A 22,928-nucleotide genomic window follows, 5' to 3' on the forward strand; every position below is an offset into this window, starting at 1 on the left:
ATGGAAAATGCCGTTTGCTGCTATAAAGTTGTCTCCAACAAAGGGCATCGTCTTAGGAATCCCTGGTTTTCTCTTCTCTGCTCTCCACCCCATGGGAAATATGAGGCCCCGTTCTCCCAACTCCTGAGGCTTCCCTCAGAGATAACTTGACAGATGCTGTCTGTACTCACTGTCCTCGTACTCACTGTCCTCGACCTTGACCCTTGCACTCCAGCAAGGAGTCAAGGCAGCACATTGCACTCCAGAACCAGGGACCAGCTGATGGTCCTCCCCGCCCCCTCCCACTGCCATGGTAACGGCAGGCGCTTCTGCTCCTGCAGAATATTGCTTTCTTGTAACCTCCCTCCCTCTCCCCTCTTCTTTCTCTCACACAAAAAGAAAGCACAAGTGTTTTATATTCATTTTGCAAAAATGCTGTGTAGCGCATACTAATTGGTGTGGCTTCCTCCTGCTTTCTTTGAGCTGGTCCCCATCCTCAGAGCCAGGACTCTAGGCCAGCCATGGGCATGGGCCCAGCAGCCTGCTCACTGGAAGAACTGAATCTGGGTTTCTGGGGGTGGAGTGAGACTGGCCACATGTCTGTGGCTCTGGGGCCTTCCCTTCTGGCCTTGTGGGGTCCTTGAGCAGGGATCCTTGTCCCACAGCTTCCTACCCACACTCCAAGGATTGCAGGGTCTCCAGGGAAGTGTAGAACACCATAGCCCTGGCGGGGCACAGAGTCAAAGCCAGGTCTGACAAGAAGGATGGACCTCTGCTGTCTCTCTCAGAGCCCCTGTAGACAAGACCTTTCTCTGCAGTAGCTCTCCTCCCTGGGCCAGGTCTTTATTTTGATTGTTGCTTCAAAGCCTCAAGATCCAAGTTGGAATTATGAGTCAGCTGAGAAACAGCCAGCAACAGGATTTGACCACTAGAGCTAACGTCAGAGAGCTGCTATATAGTCCCACAGTAGCTCCCCAGTATCCACCACAAGTCATTCCTTGCCCTCCATTCAAGCAGCCCCTTCCCTTCCTCCATTCTGTTCTGTTTAAGGGGCAGGAAGGGTCAGTTCATTGTGTGTGCACCTGTGCATGTATGGTGCCCCAGGCAGGGCTGTGGGCTTTTTGCCAGTCCCCAGGACCAGAAACAAATCATTTGCTTTGTAAGCACAGGAGGAGTGGCTGGGATCACCAAAGGAACCTGTAGACAACATTTCCGGCTTTAATTGTGCAATTGAAGCGTAATTTGCATTCATTTGCTTTTTGATGTTGGGCTTTCTAAAATAAGAGAGTTCTGAATGCAAAATGTGCAGCCTTCCTGGCTCTGCTCTCCTGTCCAGTGGGCAGGAAGCAGTAATGCAGAGATGGATGGTGCACAATCACATGAAAAGCCCTCAGTGTGAACACTGCTATTCCCACCCCATCACCAAGCCAAGGCCATTAACAGCTTGGTGTTGGGATTAAAAGTCTTGTAATCCCAAGAGTGGTAAATCAGACTCTTTGTGCCTGTTTTCTGTGCTCTGCACATGAAGTACCCTTGTTCCTTGGTATCCATAAGGGATTGAACCAGGAACCCTTTGGATTCCAGAATCTGAAAATGTTCATACCCCTTCTACAAAATGGGCCAGTATTTGCATATAACCTACATACTGTGTTCCATGCACATTAAGTAGTCTCTAGGTGGCATGTTATACCCAATACAGTTAAATTCTGTGGCAGTACTATTATGCTTCATTGTTTAGGAAATAAGACAAGAAAAAAGCCTTTACATGTCCTGTATATGTGTACATCACCTAATATTTTCAGTCCAGTTGGTTGAATCCTTGGGCACAGAGGGCCAGCTGGTCTCACAGCCTTTAGGGTAGCTTTGCATGGTCAAGCCTCCATTTGTACATACAGGGAAGCGGAGATGCTATTACCTGCAAAATAGAGCCCAGATTCCTTTGTGTGGGTCCTAAGCTTATGACGGTCCATCCTGGCCTACCACCTGAGCCTGGTTTCTAGCTACACACACCTTCCAGCCCCCACATCCCTCTCTGTAGCTAAAGCACCACAAGCTTTGTTTCCTGGAATGTGCCAAGTTGTTCTCTGCATCCAGAAGCTGCTTATGCTAGTTAAGAGAATGCTTCAAATGCCACACACACACACACACACACACACACACACACACACACACACACACACACACACGTCCTTGGTGGATGCATGTTCAAGTGCTTCCAAAGGCTCCTGGCTCCCCTCAGACCAAGTTGCTGGATCCTGAGGCCCAGAGGTTCTCTTTCAGTAAATGTTTAATTTTGCATCCTATAGCCTATGATTCAGTCCGAGCCTGTCCTGTCTAGCCCTATGTCTCCTATAGTCAGAACAGAACAATAGTAGCTACTCAGTAGGCATTAGGGAGAGGAGAGCTGCATTGGATGACATTAACTGGTCTAGGATGGGGGTTGGAAGTCTGGAATGTCTGACCACAAAGCCCTGATTAGTTTTATTAACAAGCTTGGGTTTAAGGACCAGAGCTGGGTATAAAGCAGGCACTCTTTATCTTGAGCTAGTGACTGTACAAATCTCAGATTCCTCATGTAAGAGTGTAAGGTGACATTGATGGTGACTGAGAGTGTTAATTCTGGCCAGAGGCAAATACAGCATGCTCCTCTGACCTCCTCGTCCCTTGTAGCCTGGTTCTTAGGCTGCTCCAGGAGACATAACTTTGTACCATTCTTCTTGCATGCTACTGGTTCTTCCTAGGCATCTCTTCAGATGGAAAAAAAGTGAATGTTGGACATCTAGTGGGTCGTGTACCTGGTGTCAGGGATCTTGCCAGAGCTGGCCTGGTATAATCATACCATGTCCTCAGTCAGCCTTGCTTGCCTGTACTTTTTCTCACTCAGAACATTTGACCTCCAGGATTTGTTGCTCAGAGGGCATTTGCCCCTGTCCACCTGCACAGACAGATCTGAGAGGAGCAGCATGACTTGTAGAAGCAAATTGCTAGAAGCAGACTAGAGTGAATTCCCCCTCTTTTTTATCTCTCCTGAGTCTGAATCAATTGTCAGATCATAGGGCATTAGAAAGAACTGCCACTTGGGCAGCGGTAAAAGAAAGTGAATTCTCTAAAAATGCCGCATGACTGGGAATTAGGGTGCCAGTTTGAAATTTGGGTTTAGTTCTCATGTTTTCCATTCAGTTCATATACCAAAACTGAGCAGTTTTTAAAATGCTTTCAGCAGATTGCACAACCATTGCTACTGCCTAATTCCAAGACACTTCATCCCCAAACCCTTCACCCCAGAAAGTAACTATGCCCATTAGCAGTCTCGACCCTAACTACTGGTGACCACAAATGAACCTTCATCTTTTCAGATTTGTCTCTTCTAGGTATTTCATGTAGTCACTGTAGTTGGTAGCCTTGTGTACCTACCTTCTTTAACTTAGCAAGTATTTATGAGGCTCTTCCTATTGCTACATAGGCCAGTATCCTCTTTTTTTTTTTTTTTTTTTTTTTTTTTTAAATTTGTGTGTGTGGTGTGTACACATGCCATAGTCAAGGATGGCTTTCAGGAGTCAGTTCTTACCCTCTATTTTATTGGCCAGGATCTGTTGTTTCTCCTGATCACAGCACATGCCAGGCCATCTCTGTCTCCCACCTCACTACAGAAGCACTGGACTGCAAGTGTGCCCGACAGCTTATCAGTTTGTGCAGCAAGTGCTTTTACCCCCTGAGCCAAGCCCCCTCCTCATTTCTTTTCATGACCAGGTCATTTTCTGTGGAATGGATATACCACATTCCGTTTATCAAGAGGGACTTTCCATTGTTCAGCTAGTCGGGGTGTTCACATAGAAGTATCTGTGTGAACATATGTTTGCAGTTCTCTTAGTAACACCTTGGGGTGGGAGTGCCCCTATGGAAACTCTGATTATTGTAAAACTCTTGGCTTGATTCTTGTCTTGCTGTTTAGTTTTGGGTGAGTCACCCCACACTGTCCCCAACTCCAAGTCCCTGATCTAGTTCCCCATTCCTGACCTTTGGGAAGGGCCTTGCTTATGAAATGGAGTTCCAGAGAATGATGGGGGCTAGGGTCTGCTTCTCTTTCAAAACTCTTCATAACTGTGCCATCTGCTTCCCTGCCACACCCTCCTCCCTCTGTCTCTTCCAGTCCTAGAGGAGAGCCTGCTGGAGACTCCTCCTTTCAGAAAACAGAGGCCTAGGCCTGCAACCCAAACCCACCTAGGTTCCTCTGGCTCTTGGCCTGGCACAGTGCTAGCTCTTGTTCCTGCCCTCTGACAGGGCTGGGCAGAGTAGGGGCCATGTTTTCCAGCCACTGCAGATCCATTTCCCACAATTCAACAACCAACCTATTCCAAAAGCAAGTAAAACCCAAATTCCGGTGCACCAAAGGACAGGCAGACAAGAAGCTCCTGGCAAGGGCCATCGCTTTGTGGCTTCTTGTGCCCACAGCCATAAGCAAGGGTGGCTTTGACTGCCTCTTACAACCCAGTGTTTAGTGCAGCTCTGATACAGGCCTAGAGCTCATATAGACCTAAAGACCGTCTCAGGGCCTGTGGTGGGAGAACAATAGAGGTGGTATCTGTGTGAGTGACGCCGTGACCAACCTAGAGGAAGTCAAGGTGCAGGCAAGGTGTTAAGATCATGTGCCAAACATGTGATACAGCTTAGAGAAGACCAAGAGGCCAGAAAGGGTGAGCAGGCAGAGGGAGCCTCAGCAATGGTACAGGAAAGCTGGTCAAGCAGAAACTAAGAAAAGTGACAACCACCTAGCATAGGGTATGAACTCATAGAACCACTTTCACATTTCAGAGACCGTGTGCTTTCCGTTGTTAAACACACACGTGTCGTGGCATGTGTATGTAAGTGAAGATCAGAGCGCAACTTGTAGTAACTGGTCCTTTCCTTCCACCTTGTGAGTTCTGGGAATTGATCTCAGATCAGCAGGTTTGATGACAAGTGGTTTCCCTGCTAAGCCATCGAGCCTGTCCTCTTGACCTTTTTTGAGACAGAGTCTCTCGCTGAACCTGGAGCTCAGCATTTCAGCTAGACTGGCTGGCCAGCAGGGCCCCGGATTTGCCTGTCTCCTCCACTCCAGCTCTGTGGTTACAGCCACGGGCCACTGTGCCTTACTTCTTACATGGATGCTGGAGGTCCCAGCTGCGGTCCTCTTGCTGGAAGGACAAGCATCTGACCCACTGAGCCACCTCCCCAAACCTCTCCCTCCTAAGTGCTGGGATCACAGGTGTGCACCACACTTTGTACTCTGATGATGGGCAGCTCCCAGTGAGCCTTGTGATCTTGAAGGGAAGCAGCTTGTTGTCTCCAGTGTACTGTGTTGTGAACCCCAGTATTCATGGATTGGGTATATGGACTATGACATTTTCAAATTGCGGTGTGTATGTTAGGACATGACCCCATCTTCAGTTGAGCATTTGTACTTACAGGGTTTTGTAGCCATCTTCACTATCTGATTCCAGAACATTTCATCACCCCAAAAGGACCCCCCATCTTAGCCTGATCTTGACCTTGTATTTACCATATTCTACCCAGCTAACCTCTCAGGGCCCCACCCACAGAGCTCTGCAGCTTTTCCCCTGGTCCCCTTCCCTACCATGGTTCTTTTTATTTCCCCCTCCTCTTCCCATGCCACCCAATGATTAATTCTTGATCTGGGTTCAAGGTAGCACAATGAAGACACAGTTGTCCCCAGCGCCGGCGGCGCGGGCCCATGTTTGCTGAGCATGTGCTGGGTGCCAGGGTTAGTCCCAAGGATGTACCTGTGAGTGAGGCTGAGGCAGGCCTTCCTAAGAACTGATGAGTAGGGAGCAGGTAGAGCTGGCAGGCCTGCGGTGGGAGAAGCTCCATGTGGGGGGTGTAGAACACAGGGCTTGGGACTGATGACACTTATACAAGGGGCATGCATCCATGGTGATGCATCCCCAGCGGGGCATGTCCCCACTGTATAATGCCACAATGGGATGGACTCTGCCGTCCTGCAGCTCTGGTGCCAAGTGAAATGATGCAGTTCCGGGGCTATGGGCACTTCAGAGGCAGCCCTAGGGGAAAGAGGGTCACATGGCCTAGCATAACTTGCACTTGTATTCTGCCTCTCCCTGGAAGAGTTCAGTAGGCAGGTAGGCAGCTGAAGAGGCCTTGCCCCCATCCAGAACTGAGTGGGAACACTTGGGAGACATGCCTGTCTGGATGTTAGAAAGCCTTTTAGCACTGGAAACCAAAATCACACCCCAAGTGTAGAGGAGCCTTTGGGTTCTGTGTGGCCTGGTGCTCACCTCTGTGAGCAGTGACATCTGTTCTCGGACAAGGAAGGGCAGGACCAGGCCTCATACAATACAGAGGCCATGAGATACATTCTGTGTATGGTTCATCCTGATGCCCAGGACCTGCCTCTCAAGGAGCCCCCTCCAGTCCTTGTTCAGAATCAAAGAGGAGGGCTGCAGGAAGAAGATTCTCCAGTCTGATGTGTAGCAGGAATCTTCAAAGTTCTTATTAAAATCAAACCTGAGGCCAGTTATTGGGGTGAACGCTGGAAGATCAGAGAGACAGAACAAGCCACAGCTAACCTCACCTGGCCAACTTCTCAGCTGGTCTTGTTTCCTCAGACTGGATGCATCTGTGTCCTCATCCCAATGGCTCTCAGCTGAACTGCTGCTAGAAGCCTGAAAGCTTAACCAGCCAAATGCTTAACCAGTCAAATGCTTCTAGTTTCTGGTCTCCACGCCTTATATACCTTTCTGCTTTCTACCACCACTCCCTGGGATTAAAGGCGTGAGTCACCAGGCTTGGCTGTATCCTTGAACACATGGATTTCTGCCTCTGGAATGCTAGGATTAAAGGCGTGTGCTACCACTGCCTATCCTCTATGTTTAATATTGTGACTGCTCTGTCTCTGACCCCAGATAAGTTTATTAGCATGCACGATATTTTTGGGAACACAATACCACACTGATGAGCTTCCTTTCCTAGGCATCACCCTCAGTGGCCTCTTAATCCATGCCTTCACAACATTTGCCCAAGCCCTTTCACGGCAATAGGCGAGCAGCACTTGGCCTGCTGGCCCCTCCCTGCCCTACAAGACACTCCTTATCTCTGATGTCACCTCTGCTACATCAGCTCAGCTCACAGTAGGGAGTTTGTCCTTCATCCTCCGCTTGTCTCCCCAGGTTGTCTTGAAGGATCTGGAGGTGTTGGCAGAAATTGCTTCCTCCCCTGCAGGCCAAACGGATGACCCAGGCGCACCTGATGGCCCTGACTTCCGAGTCAGCCACTCGGAGCTTCAGGTGCACACCTCCGGCAGAGCCAACATGCTAACCGCTCCCAGTAAGTATTTCCCTGAGGGCTCTGTCCTGAGAAATGCTAGCACTGGATCTTAACTTGTCCCAGGAGGTCACTCATAAGCTGCTCTTCTGCCGTGTATGAGGGTCAGTAGATTGCCTACCCATGGTCCTCTACCACAAAAGAGACAGCCCTCCTGACTCTCACTCCAGTAGTCCCCAGAGACCCTCAACCCTTTCCCTCATCTTCAGCGCTTTTGATGCCTTTGAACCACTGACGAAGCACAAAACCCTCTGAGGCAATTTCTCCACGGGCTGGCAACCAGCCAGGACCTTCAATCTTGGGTCTCACAGGTGGAAAAAGGCTAGGCAGCCATTTCCTCCTCACCAAAGCTCAGAATAGCTCTCAGCATGGCAGGCAGCCCAGGCAAGAGACAGGATAATGCAAACAGGCTGTTTCCGGGCTGTCCTTGCAAGTGAAGGTAGCCAAGGCATTCCTGGTGCTTGTTCCTCGGGTTCCTTTGGGGTGGCAGGTAGCTCTTCTCCCTGGCCACACTGCCTAGCTCCTCCTCTCCTAGGCAGAGACCACCTCCCTCAGCCACATGGTCCTTAAAAAGGCCCCAGGACACAGGTTGGTAGGAAATTACCCAATGAGTCTTGGATGTTTGCCAGGTCTTTGTCCCTTGAACCCCTCATGCCGTCTAGACACAAGGACCTCATTAGCTTCACATACACTTACAAACTTTCAGTGCCATTGTCCCTCCTGCAGCTCAGTGGTATTCTGGCACCTAGCCTTGGGCCCATATTACACCTGCCCCACCCCAGTAGAAGCCAGATGCCATGCCCAGTGTCTAAGGATTTCAGAGTATTTTTAGGGCTCCACGGGCCTTGGTACAGCCCTGGACATGCCAAGTCACATCACAGGCTGTGTTCTGAGGACACCTCCATGACAAAGAAGGCTCTGGGTCTCCAAAGCCCCGCAGCAGAAGGCACATGGGAGCCCAGCTCCGGCTCTCCTGCAGCACATGTGTCTGATGTGGAGAGTGAGGGACTCTAGCAGCAGCCTGGCTTCCTCTCCCATTTCCCCAGGATGCCATCACTTCCTCACTCAGGAGACCAGTTTCCCCTGGGCAGTCATCAGCTGTGGTCAAGGAAGCAGCTCCCATATCCTGATGCCAGGACCCCTGCTGTGGCTCCCACCTCCTGTCCCTCAGCAAAGGAGTTCGTTCTCTACTCTGTCTCCAAGTCAGCACATAGGGGCCAGCCCCCCAGTTGGGGGACGGATGGCAAAGATCAAGCATGGTGTGCAGAACAGGTAGTAGGAGCTACACTGAGATGGAGAGAAGGCTTTTCCTTAGATGGGGTGGAGGGGGCAGGGAAGAGTCCAGAAGAAAGGAACCCTGCAATGGTTCTTCCTCCCTAGGAGACAGCACCCTACCATCTTCTCCATCTTCAGGGTGCAGCAGCAGAAGGTTGTATGAGCCTTGGGCAGACTGAGTGCTCCCAGGACCCTCTGTGGTCTTTTACTTCATCTATAAGCATGTTTTCTCTTCCTTCTGGGCACAGAGAAGTTGATAGCTGAAATGTGGGTTCCTGCTCCTGAGGGTGTGAGCCAAGAAACTACTTTAGGCATCCACTTTAGGGTTGGGATCCTGCAAGGTTCCTGGGGGCCGTCGGGTATCAAAAGCATGCTGCTGCTTAGAGACAAGAGCTGAGGGTACTCACATGGCAGAGCACTCTGAATCTCAGCTCCTTTCCCCACCAAAATGTGCAGACCCTGAGGCTGAAGTAGTGGGAGCTCTCACCCTGGTCTGCCGAGGCTATCAGAGTGGCTCACATCGGCCAGGGACACTCAGAAGTCATAGGAAAAACAACAAAACATCCCAGATGGGCGGAAAGTCAGTCCTTTGAAGAATCCCAAGGAAGTGCCTAGAGCCAATACTGTGATTTCCTTCACAGACTCACAATACCAGGAGCCAAAACGTTAGCCTGAGCCCTTTATGGAACTTGGGTCTATGAGACCCTCCGTGCAGGAGATGCATTCACATCTGCATCTCCACAGCTGGCATCAGAGTTTACAAGTGTGTTCATGACTCTAGAAGGTCAGGATCAAATCAGTAAGAAAGGAATACAGGAAGCCAGCTTGCCCTCTGCCCTCTCCTGGCTCAGCTGCCTTGGGAGGCCCATGGTGGATGCCATAGATATGTGGGGTGGTGTTGAGGTCAGAAAGCATGCAGGAAATGTCCTCATTGCTCTGCTGGCTGCTCTTCCCCAAATTACTTCCTGGGCATGCACTGGGGTCTGTCTCTTTCTGTGCACCCGTGTATATGTGCACATGGACAGAGGATGCAAGACCAGCCCTTCTTCCTGTGTAGAGTTCACTGTCCTCCACCTCTCCAGGACACAGATCTGAGAATCAGACTACAGCGTTGTGTCCTGTAAGAGGAAATCACTCCACCCTCCATGCAGGAACTTCAGACGGCAGCGTCAGGGCATCTGCAGGGAAGCCAGTGCCCCTCCTTCACATTAGATCTGTACACTCACATGGTGCAGATCCCACACAGTGACGGGGGAGAGACATCACACACCCGGATGAGGGCTGTGTTGCCCTCAGTGCACTGTGGTAGTGGTTCCCAGGGCACTGGCGACAGAGTTGCCCACATGGGATTTTTCCTCTCACATGACCTACCACAAACATCTCTCTACCCCATCACAGAGGCCCGGGTCTGGGTCCCACCTCTTTGTTCTTAACCAGAAAAGAACTACCTCCAAAACAGCAGGAGAGCTAGGCAAGGGCCTTGGAGGAAAACTATCTCCCACTGTGGGGCTCCTGGGGCGCAGTCATTATATGCCATCTCTAACTGACTCAGAAACCTTCAAGTGTATTACCAAGCTGTGGAAAGAAGGGACAATAACCGGGCCTCTGTGGGACCGCCCTGACCCACAGAACAATTAGTAGGACCCAAGATCCATATCTTTTTCCCCCAAGGCCTGGACAGCCCTGCTATCAGGCAGGTATCAGACCTCAGGGTCCATGGCCAGCAGTAGTGTGGCAGTCTAGGCTAAGTGTCGTCTGCCATGACCTCCCTGCTTGCCATGAGCCATTCTGTTTTTTTTTTTTTCTTTCTCTCTCTCTCTCTCTCTCTCTCTCTCTCTCTCTCTCTCTCTCTCTCTCTCTCTTTTTAGTAGAGTCTCATGTATCCCAGATTGGCTTTAAATTCATCAGGTAACCAGGGATAAACTTGGTTTTTAAATCATCCAGCCTCCACCTCTCAGGTGCTGGGATTACAGGTGTGCACCACCACTAGGGAGGAGCTAGGGATGACTTTGTCCATGCTCAGCAAGCATTCTGTTCCCAACTCCATTGATGACTAAAAACTATTCATGGCAACATACCCTGCAGGACTCACTGGTCTGGTAGTCTCCACCTCTAGCTCTGAAAGGGGCAGAGGTGAAATGCTCCAATCCCACTTCATCCCCTGCAGCCCAGGCTGTTGTGACCAGATGTCAGCGGTGTCTTCCTATCACCAGACAAACAAGTTCTGGAAGAAGCCCAGTAGGCTTTCAGGAACTAGGCCGTTTCTCCCTGTGGTAACAGTGGTCACAGTAGCAGCCATCATTGCATGCACTTACTGAAACATGGCCCTGAGCTAAGCACTTTAGAGGGTTGTTCACCTGGATCAGCCCAGCTCCATCCAGCAACTCGGAGAGGAGAGCATGCTTTGGTCCCTTGACTAAGGAGTGTGACGGGCGTCTGTACTGGCCCAGGAACACTCAGAGGACCATGGGAATCCCATCTTTGCCACCCTTGGAAGCTTCCTTCCCCTGAGGGGAGGAGCGGTAGGAACCTAGCTATCGGTCTAAGAGCTGGTCTGGGTGGCCTGTTCCCAGCTCTGGCTCCAACCTGCCAGTTCCCGGGCAAGTAGTTCTCTTCTTCACAGTGATTCCAGGGACCCCCTTCTGGCCTCAGGCTGCATAGAAGGAACCTCCTTTCCTGCCCTGCTTCCTTCTGCTTACTCTACCACAGTTGACTGTCACAGCTCCCCTAAGAGCCTTGCCCATTGCTCTTTGAACCTCCAAGCCTATGTATCCTTTCAGCTCCTGAGGTAGCAGAAAGACCTGCAGCCTGTGCCCTGTAGTGGCTTCCTGCCTCAGGTACCACTTCCCCGTCTTCTAAGCTGGGCTGGAGTGCTGGGGCTTTGGAAGCTCCTCCATAGCAGGGCTAAGATCACACTCTGCTGTGGGGAACTGCCTTGACAGCTGTCCGTAGGGTCACGGGACCCCTCGGGTCAGTTCTGGTGAGACCCTCTGCAAGGCTGCCTCCCCTTGAGCTCCTCACGCTTGTCAGGGTAGATGGTGGAACTGACCTGTGTTCCCTCTTGGCTGTGACCAGCTAAGGCCCCTCCTGCCCCCAAGGTGCGGAGGTGTAGGTTCCAATCCTTGGTAACCCAGAGTCATCAGAAATGCAAACACTCTGGTCATCCCTGTTTCTAGACTCAGGTTTTGTCAGGATCACCAAATGTCTTGTATGTTCTCGTGATCTCAGGCCACAGGAGCTAGGCTTTATTCATGTATGAATCCCTAGCAGCAGGTACCAGGAAGGATGAGTGCTCTTTTTTTAGAGATGATTAAAATGAAGGATGGCCATGTACAGGTCACCAAGGGTGAGCTGAAGTTCCCCAGTCCCACTGTCCGAGAAGGTGTCCCCTTGGGCTGCAACTGAGACTCCTTGTTGGTTGGTCTTGTCAGTCCTAGCTCTCCCTTAGTGCTGACCTTGGCTCTAGTCCTTGCTTCGGTAGCAGCCCTTCCAGATAGCACATGGCTGTGTGGCCCCACTGCTCCCCTAAAAGCTGAGAATTACTCCTAAGCCCCTCTGTGGCTGAATATCTTGTCTTGTGCTGTGAGCCAAACAGCTGGAATGCCTCCTGTCTTGGGTGGTTACCTCCGGGATCAGGTCACCAGGGTGGTGGTGTGTCCATGAAGCCATGGAGTGAGTGCTACCTCCATTTCTACAACTCTCTCTCAAAAAAACAAACAACAAACAAATAAAAAAAACCCCACCAGCATGGCCTCCCTTCCTTCCAGCCACTTAATTCTAGGGGAGTTGCTCTTTCCCACCATTCTCCCTTTTGTCCCATACCAGCTTCCCAGTCACTCCCTTCCATGAAGTACGTTTTTGTTGTTGTTGTTGTTGTTGTTATTGTTTGGTTTGGTTTTGAGTCAGGGTTTCTCTATATAGATAGCCCTGACTGTCTTGGAGCTTCCTATATAGACCAGGATGGCCTGGAACTCACAGAGATCCTCCTACCTCGGCATCCCTAGTGCTGGGATTAAAGGTGTGTGCTGCCACCACCACCTAGCTTCATAAAGCACTTTGTGTGCCAAGAATGGACTGCACTCCTTTCTCTGAGATGGTCCCAGATGAGAAAGCAGCTCACTGTCTCCATGGTCTGGCTGAGTCAGCAACAGGGTCCAGGGCTCCTCTGTTCCTTTGGCCTCCTGGGTGTGCGCTCAGTAGCCACTGGCCCTTGTCCTACCTCAAGGCAGCAAATCCTAATAGCTACTCAGTTGGACAGCCCAGATCCCTGGGCCTGACCTCAGCAGGGAAGAAGGTATAGAATGAAACCTTGCAAGTAGAGTCTGAGCTGGGTGGCTAATGTTTTTGCATCTGGTTCTGTTGCACTGTAACTTGGGTTGTGTATTGAGGCCAGAGCTATTTTTATCCTGACATGTGAGGCTCCTTCACGTCATAGCCACAAAACTCAATCCAAAACATCCCAGAGAAGGTTGTTTGTGAGGCGTTCTGCAGATTCTCATGTCGCCACATCAGGTTTCACTTAACAGCATCTGCAGGGCTGGCTCCCCAGCCGCCACCCCACCGGCCTGTCTTTGTATACAGAGGACTCCCCACAGCATCTGTCTGCCCCGGAGCAGCCAGTCAGTCACGTGAGCTTCCTTCCAGAGCCCCACAGACTTCTTGCTTGCCCAAACCAGAAATACAAGGCAGATCTGTGTGGCTTGAAGGATTGCACTCTCCCTCACATCCCTGGCCTCTTTGGGTCAGGAAATGGAGATCCTGCTCCTCTCAGCCCTTTAGGAAGAGGCCGACACAACCCTCTCCTCTCCTTCCTGGCCTGCCAATTCCCGCCAAAGCAGCTTGTCCACCATTTGAGTTGGCCTACAAAACTGCACTGTTGGTAATGCTAAGTACAGTCTGCTAGGACACCTCTGTCCAGATGCAGATCTGGGGGGCATGCCCTAAATCAGGCCGAGCCAGGCCCAGCTCTACCTATCCTCAGGCGTGTGCAGCACCAGCCCGTCTTGAGACAAGAGCCACTTCAGACTGCACGACCAGATGAGCAAGAGCCGGAGGTGGGCGGAAGAGGCCGGTGGAGGCGGTTGAGCTGTCCCCTGGGAGGTGCAGGCTGCAGTGAGGCGGAAATCTCTGCAGTCGCACTCGTGGAGTGAGTTTGTTCTCCACCTCCTCTCCCGAGCCCCACAGCCCTGGCCAAGCACTGTTGAGTTTGGGATGGGGCAGGTGATTCACGACACTGAGTCAGATTGCTGGGGACTGAGGAATGTATTAGACGTTATTTAAACACAGCGAACAAGAGAGGCAGGGGGGCAGCAGCATGGCGGGAGCTCCAAGGAGAACTCAAGACCCAGCAGCAGAAAGAGCCAGCGTGGCAGGTCCCTAGAGGAAATCGGTGCTCAGGCGGCAGGAGAGGGGGGGTCTCTTCTTAGACCTTGTTAGGATGGGGAGAAGTTCACAGCAAGAAGCTGCAGACGGGCAGCAGGGAAGGAATGCCGAGCAGGCTGTGGCACCTCTTGGATCTAAACTCACTTTTCAGGTGAGATGTGATGGCATGGGCAGGTCTGCTAGCTGGGATTCACAGACGTGCCTGTCCGGCCTGTGGGGGTCTGAACAAAGGCTGGTCCCCAGTCTGACAGGACAGCAGACCTGAAGGCTCCTGGGGTCAGCGAGTCCGGCAAAAGGGAAACCGTGGTGGCGAGAGCTCTCGCAGACCCTGGCCCTGACACCAGTGAGCACCGGCTGCTCCCCTTTCTCGCCCAGGACGCCCAACCCTCAACGGGTGCAGGGTCTTCCTAGCAGGGGGGTTCCAAGGTCAGAGGCCTTGCTCCCGATGGTCGCGTTCAACACAAGTCAGTCTGGGGTTCTGGGGAGCTCACCCCAAACGGCCACACCTGAGCCTCCTGTCAGCTGAGTCTTGGGAAAGGTACATGGCTCCAGTCTCGGAATACTGGGCTTTCTCTTGTGTGTGGTGCTTGAACAATGGGCTCACTTGAAGGACTGAGCTCACAGTTTTCCCAGAGGACACTGCTGTAAGAACTAGTCGCTTGTCCATGTGCTTTTTGTCTCTCCACTAAAGGCCACCATCATTTAGCCTGGGCACTGAAAGTTCATTTGGACCAGTGAGAGCTCTTACTAAAGGAGCAGAGATGTGTCCAGGGTAACCCCAAGTCATCTCTCCTGTGGTCTTTGGCCAGTCTGTCATCTGACCTAAGGGGCGGGACACAGATAACCTCTTCTTTCCTGAAGTATCCCAATAGAATTCTGTGAATTTGTTTCGGATCCTAATTCTTCCCGCGTTTACAGCCTATTCAGCAGGAAATGAGAACAGTCTTCCCCACACAGTGCTCCAGGACAGGAGACTTGCTGATGTCACACTCATCCCATTTATTGAGCACAGACTCGTGGTGTGCCTTGTCCAGTACATTACATGTGTTGTCTCAGTTGTTAGGGACTCTTACTGCACTTACCTATGGATGAAGAAACTGAGGCCAGAGTACCATGCTCAGTGCTTTCTTTCTTTCCCCTGTCCCTGTGAGGCGGGAACTTCAGTGTTCCCAAAGCACCCAGCTCCTTAGGGCTTCCAGATAGTCACAGCCAGGAGGGTGTATTTGTGGTTGCTCTCCTTATTGGTTCCTTTGTCCTTTTAAGTACTTTGAAGCCTGGTAGCCTTAGGCCTGGAAATGAGATGGCCCAGGGGTGCATATAGAGAAGCAGGAAGGAGACAGGGGCCAGATAATGCAGAGATATCCCCCCAGAAGCTTACAGTTACCTAGATTCCTGTACACGTGTCCCTGGGGCTGGGTGGATAGCCAGGCCGTGACAGCCATCACTGAGTGCACCACCTGTGGGTGAGGATGGTGAAGTGGGACTGCCTCGACAGCTGTGTCTCCAGCCACTTCTTCTAAGACCAGCCCCAGCTGGGCCTGGAGTACGTGATCTGTCAGAATGTGACACTTGTTTCTGCAAACAGCCCCTCGAGGCCAGGGAGCCAAGACTTTGCCATTCCAAAGTCACTTAGAACCATGGCAGCCAGGCAGTCCCCAGCATGGACCTAGAACAACGCATTACAAACAGCAGAAAGTTGAATGAGCATGTCTTTAAACTGGGCTTTTCACTCAAGATTCCCCAGCGCGATTCCCAAAGGGTTGTCTAGAAGGGTCTTAGATGGAGGATGTTGTCTAGAAGAGTCTTGGGATTTAGGGTAGCAGGATTAGGAAGTGTGGAGGGTTATGTAGAGAGGTCTTGGGGTTGAAGGCTGCAGGTTTAGAGGTAAAGGGGGGATCTGTTAGTCTAAGGAATGAGAGCGACAGGTTTTAAGGCATCTGCAGCTGGGGGGCTGGCACACAAAAAATGTCTTCTAGTTCCCAGCCACTCCCTATAAAGATGAGGAGAAAACACAAGGACCCCTGGGGTGTTTCAATGCCCCTGGAGCCACTGGTCACCAACAGCTCCTCTGGGAGACTTGTAATGCCCTCGGTGGTTTTGTACATTCTTTTATACACTTGGCCTAATATTCCTGGAGGCTCATGTATGCTGCCACAGCCAAGCTTGATTTCCAAGAACCCCTACATCCTGTCTACCTGTGCCAGTACCTGCCTGCTCTTTCAGGAAGAGAGGCTTCTAGACCAGAGAGAGGCCAGCTGAGAAACTGACAGTCTCTGCTGCCTCAATTAGCGTGGCCCTACTTACTCGACTATTTCAAAAGCATGAGCAGCCAAAGGGGAAAATGGCATATTGGACTTAACCAAAATTTAAAGGTTTGTGGCACTGGTGGTCTATCTCAGTAATAGAAGCTCCCTGGCATGTATGCATGAGGCCTGTAGCACCACAAAAGTTGTTTTGTTTTTTAAAATACTGGAAATTGAACCCATGGCCTTGAACACAGTAGGCAAATACTCTACCATCGAGCTGTGTCCCCAGCACAAATATTTTTTGTTTCAGAGGACAGTGTCAAGAAAGTAGACTAGGGATGTAGCTTTGTAGTGGAGTGCTTTCCTGGCAGAAGTCAGGAGAGACCCACAGAATAGGAGAAAATGCTTATCAACCACCTACCCGGTAGAACTACGTATATGAAGAACTCTAATAACAAAAGGACAGTTCAGTTTAGGGAAAAGGCAAAGGAATTGAGTAGCTGTTTCTCCAGAAAAGATAGACATAAGCACCATAAACATGAGTAACATTATCACTAGAGAACTACAAATCCAAACCACAATGAAACACCACTTCCCATCCACTAGGATGGCTATAGTGAAAGACAAATAACATGTGCTGGAGAGGGTACAGAGAAGGGAGGGTCTCCTTTGTAGCCACTATGGAAAATGGCCTGGCAATTCCTCAGGACCCAAACAGTTTCCATGTGACCCAGCAGTTTCATTCCTAGGTATATAGCCAAGAGAAAGGAAAAACTATCCATACAGAACCTGTAAACATGACTGGTTACAGCAGCATTATTCATAATAGCCACAGTGGAAACCACCAAGTGCTCACCGTTTGATGGATTAACAAATGCAGTATGATCATCGTTTGGCCATAAAAATGAATAAAGAGTGGATCTACACAACCAGGATGAGCCTTGAATATATGCTGCATGAAAGAAGCCATATTGGGTTCCATTCATTCATGCAAAATGCCCAGAATAGGTAAGGGTATAGATAAGGATTTGTTTCCAGGGCCTGGAGGAGAGACTGGGAAGTAAAGGTAACACAGGATTCCAATAGAGGGATAATTAACGTACTCCACAGCTAGTGGTGGTTTCTGTACAGCAAAGAATATTCTGAAAACTTGGTATGCTTTGAAAGGCATACTTTATGGGGCAAGGATGAGACTAACAATGCCGTTTTTAACAAAGATGTCCTGATAGTGCATTTGGGCAGACTGAAAAATCCTACCATCCTTGTCACCCCTTTCCAGCACTACGGCGGAGTCACCATGCATTAGAAAGGAAGGGGGATCCTGTGGGGTGTGTGACTAGCCCACAGCAGAACAACCCAGCAGGCCGGAGGAGAGCTGGTAGGAGGCTCTGAGCATGCTTTCAGCTGAGGCATGTGAAAGAGCAATGCTGTTTGTATTGCACAGCCAGCCGGGGCTTTGCAGGTTTTCAGATAACACCCTAAAGAGCACCTTAACCCAGTGGATCCCAGTGCTAGGTGAGGATCCAAACCAGTCACTTGTTTGCTAGTGTTTGCTGTCTCAACACTAGGAAAGGAATTTATCTTGTGCCTCATGGGGGGTTGCCAGCTTTGCTGACCATGAGAAATTGCACCTAATGTCTTTTTTTGTTGTTTTAGTTTGGTTTGGGGGCTTACGGGGGGGGGGGTGTTTGTTTTTGACGGGGGTGTTTGGTTTTTTGTTTGTTTGGTTGATTGGTTGGTTTGGTTTTTCAAGACAGGATTTCTCTGTAGACCAGGCTGGCCTCAAACTTAGAGATCTACCTGCTTCTGCCTCCTAGGTGATGGGATTAAAGGTGTGTGCCACCATGCCCAGCTGTCTATCTAAACTCTTTATTCCCTGACTGGCCACTGATTGTCCTTAATTTTGCAAAGTAAACCCACATGTATCTAGTTTGTTGGGATAGTGGGGAGAACTGTGTTCATTTGTTGTTGTTTTTTTAAGATTTATTTTATTTTGTATTACATGTATATGTATGTAACCGTGTATGGGTATATGCACATGAGTACAGATTCAAATGGAAATCGAAGATACTGTCAGATCCCCTGAAGTTATAGGTGGTTCTGAGTTGCGTGGTGTGTGTGTACTAGGAATCAAACTCAAGTCCTCCGCAGCAGCAGTACATGCCCTAACCACACAGCCATCTCTCCAAGTGCTGTTTGGATTTTCTTTTTTTCTTTTTCTGAGACAGGGTTTCTCTGTGTAGTTTTGGTGCCTGTCCTGGAACTCACTCTGTAGACCAGGCTGGCCTCAAACTCACAGAGATCTGCCTGGCTCTGCCTCCCGAGTGCTGGGATTAAAGGCGTGCACCACCACCACCACCACCACCACCACCACCACCACCACCACCACCACCACCACCACCACCACCACCACCCAGCCCTGTTTGGTTTTTGTCATAGCGCCTAATGGAGGTCTTACCCATGCTCTTCACTGAGTGCTATGGGAATAGATGGAGGAGTGAACCAGTAAACTGTATGTGCTTGTTCGTACTCATAAAGCCCTTGTCTTCCTGTCCATGACCCTTGATTGGAGATTTTTCTCCCATCTTTTTACACACACACCTCTGACATTTACGATTGTGTTCTGTCTCTCACCCTGTAGACACACAATCAGATTAAATCCTGGCTCGGTTTCTTTCTCTGCAGGTACCAAAGGCTTAGAATGCTCTCCTTCCACCCCCACCATGAACTCCTACTTTTACAAGTTCATGATCAACCTTCTGCAGACATTCAGCAGTGAACGGAAGCTGCTGGAGGCCAGAGGCCCGTTCATCATCAGGTCAGCCCTATGTGCCTCAGCTTGGAATCTCTCACTGAATGTGGTGGCACAGGAGCCGCCTGCTTCCCTTTCTTTCTCCTCCCCCTTTCCTGACTTTGCATTGTTCTTGGAAGAAATGAAGAAGGTTCTTCCCTCACAATAGATTGTGGTGCTACCAACATGAAGCAGGTAGTCCTTGGCATTTCTTTAAAAACTGAGTTAAGAAAGTATTTCTCTTCTGGTAAAATATCCTCTCCATAAGTGCCACCATTGTTCTTTGGAAGAAGAAAGTAAGTGAGCCAGACAGAACATGACAGGGGCTGGATCCTAGCTACTAACTAGCACAGGATTTGTCCAGTTCAGTGGAGCCAGGTTCTTGAATTGACTGAACCTAGCCTTGGACAGGTCTGAGAACTTGTGGTCCATAGCATCATAAAGCAGCATCCCCAAGAAGAGTGCCCAGTGTCACTTTCAGGCTAGTGAAAGCTAGATCAAGGACAAAAATTCCTGCAGACTTCCCAACAAAGCCATGTGGAAGAGCCTTCCAAATGGTCCTAGATGCTCTACAGCAGTGGATCTTAGGTCTGCTTATTAAAACCTGCCTAGGCCTCCCTCTTGACCAGTGGAATCAAAACCTCAGGGTGGTGGGGTTTTTAATGTGGCTGAGGGTGTTTAGGGAACAGTCTGTATTGGTGTGGCCACCAGGGTGGAGGAGCTGGGTACCCAGCAGAGCCCCAGTCTACACAGAGAACTTGATGGCAGGAATGCACATCAAGAGTTTATTTTGCTGTGAACCTGAACAAAGTTGAGCAGAGCTCACTCACCCTCTTCTCGTCCTCTAGGGATTCAGTATACCCATGGCAATCACTCAAGAGCAATGCTGAGTTCTGAGTGAGAGGGCATCGAGGCCAGCCTCCAGACCAGGCCTCACTCCACCCAGCACAGCCACAGAGGGTCTCTTAGCCTGGGCACTGGCACAAACAACCCAGTTAAGTGGGTGGGTTCTTAGCCTCACTCAGAGGTCAGTCAGTTAGAAGCTGCATGATGGGGAATGATGGGACCAGATTCCTGGCTGTGTTGGGAGGATGGGTTAGAAGGGCTAAGATGGATAGACAGCGGGGATGCTGTGCTCTAGATGAGCCTGGCTGACTCAAGGGCCTGGGCAGCAGTGTCGATTGAGGTTGAAGTACGGGAGGGACAGGGGAGGAGCCATAAGAGCCTGCAGGCCCAGAGCCCTGAGAGAGTGTCCGAGTGAAGACAGTCTCATGCTGAGTTTGAATTGCTTTGAGAACATCGAAAGTAAAATGTCGAAGCAGCAGTTTGATGCATCAAAGAGAGACCTAGTTCTAAGATGCAAGCCTGGAAATGCATGATGTAGTCACTCAGTCAACAGATAATTACTCAGCACCAGTCCTGTGTACAGTACAGTTCTAGTTGGTTCTGCCCTGTAGAGTTTTCATTTTTAGGGAATAAGAGGAGCTGAGTGAGGGAAGGCGTCTGAGGTTGAGCCCTGAGAAGCCTCATGGGTGCTGGTTAGGCAAAGGGAGGAGCCAGAAGAGGAGGCTAAGAAGGGCCAGAAGAAAGGTGGAAGGAAGTGGGGGCAGTGCGGGGAAGATGAGGCTTGAAGATCTGGGAGCTGAGCTGAAAAGCCTGCTCAACCACAGAGTGAGCTCAGGAGATGGAAGGGGAGAAGAGGGAACGTGATAGAGAGGCCTGTCTGCGAGGGGGAGGGAAACACAGGCCAGATGAAGGTCAGGGAGTGGAGTTGAAGACACCCTGAGAGCTAGGCCAAAGGACTGACTCGTGAGAAAGGACAGAAAGAATATAGTAGGACCACAGCAGGCAGAAGGGGCCTGATGTCTGAACTCCCAAAAGGATGTCTCTGTGGTCTGGAGAGGTTATCAGCCCTCAGTGCTGTGGGCATTTGAATCCAGGTAATTCTTTGTGGTGGAGCTGTCGGTTGTTTAAAGAGCATCCCCAACTTCTACCCACCAGGTGCAAGTCGCACCTGCCCCCACCTATTTTGAACAATCAAAATGTTCAGAGACTGAGCAGGTAGCTCAGATGTAGAGCATCTGCCCAGTGTGCTTGAGGCCCAAGAGTGTCCCGGTTGAGAACCACTGTTAATCTAGAAATGCCCAAGTGGCAGTAGCACAGTGGATGAGTGCGTGGTACCACTGCAGACGGATTTTTCACCTCATTGGCCAAAAGAAGATGATCACTGTGGGGTTTTTTTCCCCCATGGAGTTGGACAATTCCTGTTAAGAGGTTGAAGCAGACATGAGATATAACACCAGGGACCCACACACATCAGAACAACAGAATGTCCTCACATGAGTGACAGTTAACTTCCTGTGGTTTTCCAGACTGCAGAGGTGTCAGCACTCTTAATGAGCAGTCTTCATCTGGTAGACTCGGGGAAGCAGTAGAGAGGGGGCTTTGGAAAAGGTAGGGGTAGACAGCTTACTCTCTGGAGAACAGGGCTGCCCTGGGTTTTCCATGCTTTCCTCGATGCAGACTGAGGTCTTGAGGTGGGAGTTTAAGATGGTACCCAGCACCCCCAGACTGCACACAGCAGAAATGCAGGTGGCATGGACGTGCTTGGCCTCCTCCCTACCTGAGATTCCATAAAGCTGGTAGTCAGGCCACTACCATGTTTCTGTTTACAGACTCCAGGCCAGTAAGACTTTGCTGGCTTCGTAGTGTCTAGGATGATAAGAATTCTCATTTTTGCTTAAGGGAAAGTGTCCTTAAGAAGCAGTGTGCCAACTAGGATTGCTTGGAGCTGGGCTGCACACACCTCACTCTAAGTCAGCACCCACTATGTTGTCCCTCTTGGGTAGATGACAGAACCTGGAACCTCAAGGACTCCTGAACATCTGCATGCTAAGGAACCTGGGGCCAGGACTATGGTCCCAGCTCTTCAAAGGGCTCAAGAGCAGGGCCCGTAGGTCATCTCTCCTTGTCCTCTGGGGACTTGGAATATCCAGCATGGCAATCACTTGCTCTTCAGAGCTCAGTTCCCTCAAAAACTGTGCTGGGTTCTGAGAGGTCTTCAAGGCCAGGCCTCACCCTACCCAGCACAGCCATGGAGGGTCTCATCCCTGGGTCCTGGCACAACAGTCCTTCACTAAAATCTCTCCTTGGCCTTTGCTCTAGCCATCCAGCTTGTCTGCCACCATGCCCCAAAACCTGTACCTGAGAACCTGCTGCCTCCCAAGCCAGTGCCCAGCCACTACTGACCAGCCAGCCCACTACTGTCTCAGACACCCAGTGTGGGCTCTGAGGGCACACAGACCAGGATCTGGCATCACAGACATGCAACTCCCTCCCCGCTTCCGTAGTTGCACAAGCCCTTCAATGAGGTGGGGTGGTTGGCTGCATCCTGCATCTTCATTTTATAGAATTCTTTTCTACTAATAGCTTTGAAGAGGAAGCATACTAAAATTGGGTATTGTGATTCACAACTGTTGTCCCGGCACTGGGGAAGCTGAGGTGAGAGGATTGCTGTGAGGTCAAGGCCAGCCTAGGCTACATAGTGACCTAAACAAGCCTGAGCTACACTGGCATCAGGACTTGAGTTCATATCCCCACAGCCTATATAAAAGCAGGGCATGGCAGTGTGTGCCTGTAACTCTCGTGTTTGGTGTGGGGGACAGGTAGATCCCTGAAACTCCCTGGCTATCTGGATTCACCGAATTGGTGAGCTTCAGGCTCAGTGAGAGACCCTGTGCCAGTCAATCACTAAATAAGTTTGGAGAGCACTCAAGGAAAGACACTGGACATTGACCTCTGGCCTCCTCATGCCAAAAAGCACGGCCTGAAGGGTAGGTTAATGGCACACTAATGGAGCCACAGGCCTGATGAGGAACGCGGTAGATGGCCTCTCGGCCCCTCCTTCAGCTGTTCCT

General features: G+C 50.4%; 1 protein-coding gene across 1 annotated transcript in view; it reads left to right on the top strand.

The window, feature by feature from the left end:
* Vac14 (VAC14 component of PIKFYVE complex) overlaps nt 1–22,928 on the top strand; it is a 115,757-nt gene that overhangs the window by 57,845 nt on the left and 34,984 nt on the right. Inside the window, exons 13-14 of the mRNA XM_006974162.4 lie at nt 7,164–7,320; nt 18,906–19,038. Coding sequence (XP_006974224.2) covers nt 7,164–7,320; nt 18,906–19,038 — 290 coding nt within the window. The remainder of the gene's footprint in view (nt 1–7,163; nt 7,321–18,905; nt 19,039–22,928) is intronic.

The sequence above is a fragment of the Peromyscus maniculatus genome, chromosome 5 (genome assembly GCF_049852395.1).
Source record: "Peromyscus maniculatus bairdii isolate BWxNUB_F1_BW_parent chromosome 5, HU_Pman_BW_mat_3.1, whole genome shotgun sequence".
Taxonomy (NCBI): domain Eukaryota; kingdom Metazoa; phylum Chordata; class Mammalia; order Rodentia; family Cricetidae; genus Peromyscus; species Peromyscus maniculatus.